General features: G+C 35.2%; 1 protein-coding gene across 1 annotated transcript in view; it reads left to right on the forward strand.

The window, feature by feature from the left end:
- Positions 1-5747, forward strand: part of LOC107694908 (protein phosphatase 1, regulatory subunit 12C) — a 24725-nt gene extending 18978 nt beyond the window's left edge. The window contains exons 10-21 of the mRNA XM_016494622.1: positions 63-175; positions 298-344; positions 435-565; positions 1136-1223; positions 1861-1978; positions 2116-2228; positions 3318-3367; positions 3589-3637; positions 3733-3837; positions 3947-3997; positions 5031-5081; positions 5342-5747. Coding sequence (XP_016350108.1) covers positions 63-175; positions 298-344; positions 435-565; positions 1136-1223; positions 1861-1978; positions 2116-2228; positions 3318-3367; positions 3589-3637; positions 3733-3837; positions 3947-3997; positions 5031-5081; positions 5342-5428 — 1003 coding nt within the window. The 3' untranslated portion in view covers positions 5429-5747. The remainder of the gene's footprint in view (positions 1-62; positions 176-297; positions 345-434; positions 566-1135; positions 1224-1860; positions 1979-2115; positions 2229-3317; positions 3368-3588; positions 3638-3732; positions 3838-3946; positions 3998-5030; positions 5082-5341) is intronic.
- Positions 5748-8708: the final 2961 nt, after the last annotated feature.

Raw genomic sequence — 8708 nt, forward strand, 5'->3', positions numbered from 1 at the left:
TCTCTCTCTCTCTCTCTCTCTCTCTCTCTCTCTCTCTCTCTCTCTCTCTCTCTCTCTCTTAGGAGCTCTGTGTGCCGAATGAGCAGCAGGGAGAAAATAAATGTACAGGACCAGTCTAAAGAACGTGGAGTCTCAGGAGGCCTGGGACTCAACGATGAGAGAGAAAGCAGCCCAGGTTTGTCTCTCTCTCTCTCTCTCTCTCTCTCTCATACAGCAGCATTCAAAATATTCACATACATGACACATACCTGTACAAGAGTACAATCTGTTTGATGATGTTTTTCTTCTCTGTTCTAGAAAGTTTAACAGTGTCGACACCAGAGAGCGTTGTTCCTTCTTCAGGGGTCAGACACACACTCCTCTGTTTTAGCTCTCATTGTCAGAATGTGTCTGCTTGTGCTTGGGATTAATCACTGTAATTCTCTGTTCTTCAGACCATTGAGGATAAAGAAGTCAAGGTGAATGATCAGGAGAGAGCGAGTCGCACAGCAGTTGTGCAGCCCACCCCTCAAAGGCAGGAGTCACCTGCCGAGAGCCCCAGTAATGCCTCTAATGACAGAAGGAAGTAAGATAGTTTGATCCAAAGAATTAAATGCTTTACAATGACACTTCTATTTTTTATTTTTTTTTTATGTTAATGCTGTACAAATCTTATGTTATATTTGAAGTGCAAAGTTTTCAGGATTAGGTAGTATTGGTAATGTCGTAGCGCATCAGTAGTACCAAGTCGAGACATTTTAATACTAAAAAAAAAATAATTTAACAATGTAAACTTAAGTAACTTGAATAAGCCCTCTGCATAAATACTGAAAGCACATTTAGTCTTTATTACTATTTATGTGAATTTGAAGCTATATTCAGTTATTGACTACATAGAACTTTATTTTTTAATAATGGCTGGGCTAATGGCTTGCTAACCATTTTAAGTCAAAATTCACAACAAAATCTGACATTTTTAAAAAATGTCTTTAGTGCTGTAATACTTTTGTAATGAGGTCACAAGTGTATGTTTTGAGAGTAATTTACTACGGCTTCAAACATGGCTCAACCAATCATAATTAAGGACTGGAACTGTCCATTTTATAAACTAGATTTAAGCTCTATTCATGAATAATAATGAGATTGTGTATTACAGGTTTCAGGCTCCAGTGAGAGACGAGGAGTCGGAGTTTCAGAGGAAAGCTCGCTCGCGTCTCATGCGGCAGTCACGGCGATCAACACAGGTGTGTATTCACAACCCTAATCACACACATTGGGTCTGTCAACTTGTTTATCTTTCCAGTCGTGTTGTGCTGCAAAATATTTTCAGATTGATGTTTCCTGAATAAGTCGGTGTTAAGGAAAGTCAGTTACGTTTCATAGGGATAAAGTTCACCTTTTATTTCAAAATCATCATAAGAAAGACTTCAGTACAGAGTGGCACAAGACTGCCTCTGAGCATATCTGTACTCCAGAAAAATACTGTTATTCTTCCTGCTGATTCTGCATAATGATGGGAGCATTGCTCACAGTTGGCGCTTTGAATTCTGACAGCGGTTGTCATGAAATTAAAAATGTAAAAAAAAAAAAATCAATTCTGAATTAAAATTCATTTTGATATTTTTTGGAGCCAAAATAAAAAAAAAATTGGAGCCAAGTCAAAAATGTCATTGTGATATAGCTGTCCTTATTTAATGAATAAAACTGAAAGGTTTTGAAAAGAAAACCTTATTGAGTAGTTTGGTTTAATATTTTGTTAACAACATGTTAATAATGTGCCAAAAAATAGAAGAAAACCATTATTATTATTTAAAAAATATTATTACATTATTATTTTAAAAATCATGAATATGAAATCATTTTTGGAATTTTGATTGTCAGGGAGTAACACTGACGGATCTTAAGGAAGCAGAACGGAGTATTGTTAAGAGCACTGAACCTCAGCACCTCAGTGTTCAGCCTGTGAATCCCAACATCACACTAACACCAGCTGAGAGAGGTGAGTCTCATTACTATCACGTGTGTATGAAGCACCTGGAGTTGATACTTTTCTTTCAGTTGACAGTAATGATTCTTTGTTCTCTTTGATTCAGTGTGAATTCTGTATAGATATTGAGAATTTTCTCTCTGCATTAGACACAGAGCCAGTGAAGGAATCTGGAGATGCACAGACAAGACTAGGAGTGAAAGACCGCAGGAAAGGGAGGAAAGAGAGACGCTCAACTGGTATCGTTCAGCTGGCTGAAGAGGTAAGCTACAAGCATTCATAAAAAACCCAGTGCATTCTCGCTCACTCTGAGCATTTTCAATATAAATAGGCTTTTAAAAGTATGCATCTTTACAATGTCTTACCAGAATATTACAAAGAATAACAGAAAGAAGTTTATCTGTAGCTTTGTTGCTTTGGTGTCAAGATGATTTGGAAGTGTGCAACTGAACCTGAATTTGAAGTTAATGTTCCCCACAACCACATTTACTCAGTAGAACAGGAGTTTGTGGTGGTTCCCTTTAGACTTGTTTTAAAATAATGGCTAAAGTGATGCCATGGTTCTTTTTTAAGTGTATGAATGAAAAGCTAAATAATAATGATTTTATGATAATGAATTTAGCACACAAAAAAAAACGGTAAAAGGGGAAACAATTTGTGAGGCTATGACATTTGTAGCAGCAAATTTTGCTACAGCAAGCATCACTCATTTTCATCAGAAAATGTACCTATTTAATAGGGGTGTAAATATCTGTTCTGACTTTGATTCTTTAATCTTATCATTGTGATGCATCATGAAATGTGCATCATGAAATTGGGTCACTATTAAATTTATGAATAATTTAATTATTTTTAAAACAATTCATACTTGTTTCCAAAAGAAAAGGCATTAATGTCACTGGAGAGACAATTTGCACTGCAGTCAGATATTGACAAAATAATGAATAATCAAGCCATACAATCACAGTATCAGATATGATATTTTTTTGTAGTGGACAGTTGAATATGCATAATAGATTTGCACATTGTTATGAAAAATTGAATGAACCAACCATAAATATGTAGGCAAATTATAAACATCTGGGTCAAAGAATTAACAACTGTATATTAATGCCTTTTATTACATTGTTATTGATTCTGATTTGTCAATCATGGCATTCAGTGGTCATTCAGTTTTTGTATTCTTGTTGCAGTATTCGTCTTGTAGCTAGGCTGATTTGTTTGTACAATTTTTACACCTCTAATTAATAATTATTTTTGCGGTTGCATTTGGTGCCAGTAGTGAAGAAATTTCTTAATACAGATTTATTGACATTGACCGTTATTGACAATTAATGTTACTTTTGTTCAGACAGATGATATGGATGCAAATGAAGATGCTGAACAAGACAACAGAACAAGGTTTGTGTGTGTTTTTAAGGTTTTGTACATCTACTGATGTGTAGTTTTGTTTGAGTGGTATATCCTGCATGTATTTTGTGTGTACTGATTGTGTAGCATAGTGTCTTGTGTTTTTTTGTTCTGCTTGTGATATCTCTCTCTGTATATGTGGGTGCATTCAGGTTTAAGTAATATTGAAACTTTTGTTATGTTATTTTTAACAGTGTTGGTTGTTTTTGTAGTGATCATCAGTTAGATGTTTCCAGACACTCTTCTCTGGATTATAGTAAGGTAATGCATTTTTTACACAATAAATTCATAAACTAATAAGTAATAAAAGAGGTGGTTCATACTCTTATATATGTGTGTTATATGTGTTCTCTCAGTTGTATCTGCAGGTGTTGCAAGAGAATGGAGATCTAAAAGAGAAGCTTCAAGAAACTCAACTGCAGTTAAATGAGAGTAAAGTTCAACTGGAGAAACTCAAACAGGTGAGAGGTTTTTTTTTTTTGTCCTGAGAGCTGAGGATAGGAAAGAAATGTTGAACCACTAAAGTGAGTCAGATTTGTTTGACTGTTCTATTTGTTTGTATCAACACAGAATCAAGAGAATGGATCAGACAGACCAGCCCTGCTGGAGTTGGAGAGATTTGTAAGTTCCTATATTTTCATGCCATAGTGCTGTTTGGGTGTCTTCATTTTAGTGGTAACATTGCTGCAATTTGTTTACATTAGTTAATGCACTGTATCATGAACAGCAACAATAATCAACTTTTTTTTTTCATTAATACAAGATGAAATGTTAAAAATGTGTTGGTACATTAAGTAATTAATGTTAAGTAAGAAATAATTCACGACGGGCTGTTGAATTATTAAGCTTATTACACTTGTAGGACTAATTTCTTACACATCTCACCTCAAGGACCCTTTGCTAAGGCCAAACGTAATTTTAGAGCTAATGGAGGTTTGAGCCACTGATATGAGAGAGAGATTAAGCATGTTTGCATTACCTGAATCTGTGTCTCTGAACAGACACTCTTTAACAGCAGTGTCTCTACTAAGGGCGAAACTGAAGGTTTAACTGCTTCAAGAACAGCGACGTTACTACATCACTACTGAGAAATATTATGTAGCTTTTCAGTTGCAAAACTATTTTATTGATAAAGTCATAGGGCAGTGCTGACAAGAATTTTGTCATTGTATGTTTTGTCATTGTATGTTTCAGTGTGTGTGCGTTTGTATGGGAGAGAGCGGGAGAAAGAGAGTATGTTCTTCCATAGATAATAAAACATAATTTCGGGGGGAAATATGTAAATACTTCATCTTTTTTCCTGTTGTTTAATATATTTATTTGCTTAGTGTCTTTGTGGTTTTTGGTTCTTATGCTGTCGTATTCTCTAAGGACCATCTGGTGACCATCATTTGGTGAAGTGATATTGAACTGCAATGCGGTCAAGACCTGGAACTACTTTAGCATTGTGTTTCCCTGAAAATAATTGCACATCTTAGAATGTTCGTCAGCCAATCAGATTCAAGCATTCAACAGCCCTGTAGTATAACCTAGATTAATAAATGCTATAAAAATATTGTTATTTCACCTAATGCACGGATGTTAACGGATTGAACCTTATTGTAAAGTGTTTTTTGTTTGTTTTGTTTTTAATTCTGCTCTATTCTTTATTCAGGAAAAAAGACTTCTTCAGCGGAGAGCATCTGAGTTAGAAGATGAACTCAAAGTAAGAGCTTGAGCTTTACAGTATTTAGAAATGTTTCAAAATTTCAGAAACGATTCATGGTTAAAATTGTTAAACAGAGCTGTGATTACTGCAGACTTTTGATAGTTGAAAACACAAATTAGCCAAACATGCAAAAGGTAGGAGCTGTGTAGAACTTTGTGTATGATGGATATGCCAAATCCGCAGAGATTTCCTTAAAGTTTGTGCATATACAGGTTCCATGTGGGCCTGCTCATCTCACTCTCTGTCCCCCCCTCCAGGTGCTTGTGGATTTGCGTGCTGACAACCAGAGACTGAAAGATGAAAATGCAGCTCTCATTCGTGTCATTAGTAAGCTGTCTAAATGAATCTTTGGATTTCTTTCCTGAATTCCTTGGGAAAGTTGCTGTCCCATTGTCTGCCCAAAGAACTGCACATTTTTCTATCCCTCTCTCATCTCTGGGACATATGCCCCTGCCTGGGGTGGTTAAACTACTGTTCTTCAAATTGATATGTACATATGTAAGGCCTTGTTTAGCTGCCACTCTAGACCCATCAAAACTGGAATTTTCAACGACTCTAGAACTCAAGTCCATCTGCTGTTCAGCTACTCTAGATAATGGTGTTCAGTTCTGATTCAGGGTGCTCTTGTATCATTTGTAATGTTATTGATTTCTTTTGTGCAATGTGCTTGCTGCTTTTTTATTAATGGCACAGATAAGACTCATAGCTTTAATGTTCCTTAAAATTCTGCAGACTAGCCATCGCACTTAGTTCATGCCCTTAATGTGCCCTACACTGCGCTGCACTGATGAAAATTTTATTGATTAATTTGAAGTTTCAGTTCAGGTTTACTGTTCAGTTTCACTTAGAGACAGCTACCATTGCAATCATTGCCTTTTAGCAGGTACCTCTAGAAAACTGCAAAGATAGATAAATCAAGATTTTACAGAAAATAGAATATTGTTCATTAATAACAAAAACTATATATTACAGATCAAAAATCTGTAATGTTAACAGAACAGGTTAATGTACATTGAAATAGAAATGGCATTTTAATATATTTTCATATACAGTGGGTACGGAAAGTATTCAGACCCCCTTCAATTTTTCACTCTTTGTTATATTGCAGCCATTTGCTAAAAGGGGTCTGAATACTTTCCGTACCCACTGTACATTCATATTTGAATGTACATAAACCACTGATCTGTTAAGCAGTATCTAACATTTGTTAAAGGCTTATTACTGAAATCGCAGTTACCAGACTTACAGATGTTTAAACTGAGCTTTTTAATGCCATGGCAGTGTCAGCTGGGCAATGTCATCATCATTGTAGCTTAAAAAATAATTTTAATATTTCTTGAAATGGTAAACAAAAAAATAAATATATAAAGGGAAAAAAAATGTGCCAAACAGAAACGACATTTGCTCAGGGGTCTCTTAGTGAGACAGTAGACGGTCTTGGGGTAGTGTGTCTTTTTCTCAGTATGTATCTGGATTAACACTGTACTTTAGCTGACTACTGCTCTTTGGACCAAACAGGCATTAGTATGGATCTATTTCTCTATATTGCATATTTATGAATATATTATATATGGTGAATTTTGATGCTGTTGTGTTCTGCCAGTGGTGTAATCTCTTTTTATTAGGAAGAGACGCAAAAGTGTTTTGTACTGTGACTGAGTTTTGTCCTAAACCAAACTGGCGCCATAGGTCAAAGCTTTTAAAGGTTTACCACTGTTTATTTTTTTGTTTTTTTCCCCTAAAATTATTGCTTTCAGGACTCAAGCATTTGTTCATCCAGCAAGTGTATTTTGCCAAAAAAATGTGCCTTTCTATATAATTATATATAGATAGAATATATCTCTGTTGCTTTGTTAAAAATGTTAGAGTCTCTCTCTGACAAATAAAGATTAATGCAAATGGTTGGGTAACAACCATTAAAACAATCTGTGCACCAGTGCTGTTATCTTTTTTTTATGCATAAATAAATAATGGCTTGCTAGACATTATTTTCAGAGGTTTGATTTCCCATTAGTGGCAGTGGTAGGACAATTAAATGACATGCAAGTAGATAAGTGTGGTTAAGAGTATCATTCCTCCTGGGAAACATCACAGGACAGTTTCATTACCGGTCTTTACTGAGTCCTGTTACAAACTTAAAATATGGCTAATGGTGTTGTTGTTCTAGTTTATATTTGAATCTTGGAAAGATATTTTTATTATAAAGAAATGAGTGGTTATATGGAATAATACATTCTAAAGATATTTCACCTGTCCTGCAGTTCCACTATAACATGGTAATCTACATGCTTTATTAGTGGGTTTACTTATAAACTCTATTACTTTTAGAATGATATGGACTGAACTCTTTTATCGGACAATGACATCTATACACACATTAGCTCATTTTATATATTTATTTCTGTTTATTAACATTTACTATAAAGACTACATTATACATGTTATATTATTATATAAATATTTTAAATAAGTTTCCACTTTTTAAAAGTACACTGAACATAGTGTATCCCAGCCATGGTCCTGGAGGACCCCTGACCGTAGACATTATTTTTATATATATATATATATATATATTTTTTTTTTTTGCCAAAAGTCATTTGGTGCATTGGAGGTTTTAATAATTACTTCATAGCCATATGTTTTTAAAATTAATCATGAGGACTCACCGACCTGGGTGATATGTTCATCAATGATAAAATTACTTTCTTGAAGTGACCATCACATGTATGGCCTTGTGGGAGGGCCCTTATGAAAAGGTTAATTTGCTCACTTTCATTCAGAACAAAACTTTTAACCCCTTCCCGTGGTGCTCTTCAAAGGTGCAAAAATGGCATTTATAATTGCGTTTTAATGTGCCCATTTTAAGTCATGGAGCTTCTACTAACAAGCTGATGATTTGAGTCAGTATTTGATTAGGGACTCCGATCATATTTATTTCTACAACACATTTAAAAATATCAGGTTACCCGCTGTAACCTCGTTTCTCTGAGGGAAAGGAATGAAACAAAGACTATTCTATGGATGTTGCACCCTCTCGCGACTGTTCTTGAAGATCTAAACATGCCTTCGGCAGCGGGAATTGGCTGCTGACTTTAAGGCCATGCCGCCATACTATAAGGCCGACCAGCAGCCCATTCATATTTAGGCTGCATGCATAAACTTAGGTAATTGAATAGATGCCTCGCTACCCTATCAGCCAATGACTTGCAATGCAGGCAGTGTTTATGCATGAAGGCACCTCCTGAAACTGATTTTCCACAGACTTCTGAGTTAATGATCTACAACTAAATATATGGTGCTATGGTGATAATTTAAGCAAATATTTTATTACAAAACTAATTTAACGCTAGAAATGACATAATTGGAAAAAGTTGGTCACAAACTGACCACTAACTGCAACTTTTAGATGCTATTTTTATTTATTTTTTTCTCAGTCTTCATGGTGCCAAATGCCTAGGATAGTGGGTTATCATAGGTAGCTAGTGGGATATCATAGGCAACCTGATATTTTTAAATGTGCTGTAGAAATAAATATGATTGATTGAGTCCCTTATCAAATAGGCCTACACCTGACTCAAATCATCAGCTTGTTAGTAGATGCTCCATGACTTAAAATGGGTGCAT

Source organism: Sinocyclocheilus anshuiensis, unplaced genomic scaffold, assembly GCF_001515605.1.
Source record: "Sinocyclocheilus anshuiensis isolate Anshui unplaced genomic scaffold, SAMN03320099.WGS_v1.1 scaffold3199, whole genome shotgun sequence".
In the NCBI taxonomy this organism is placed as follows: domain Eukaryota; kingdom Metazoa; phylum Chordata; class Actinopteri; order Cypriniformes; family Cyprinidae; genus Sinocyclocheilus; species Sinocyclocheilus anshuiensis.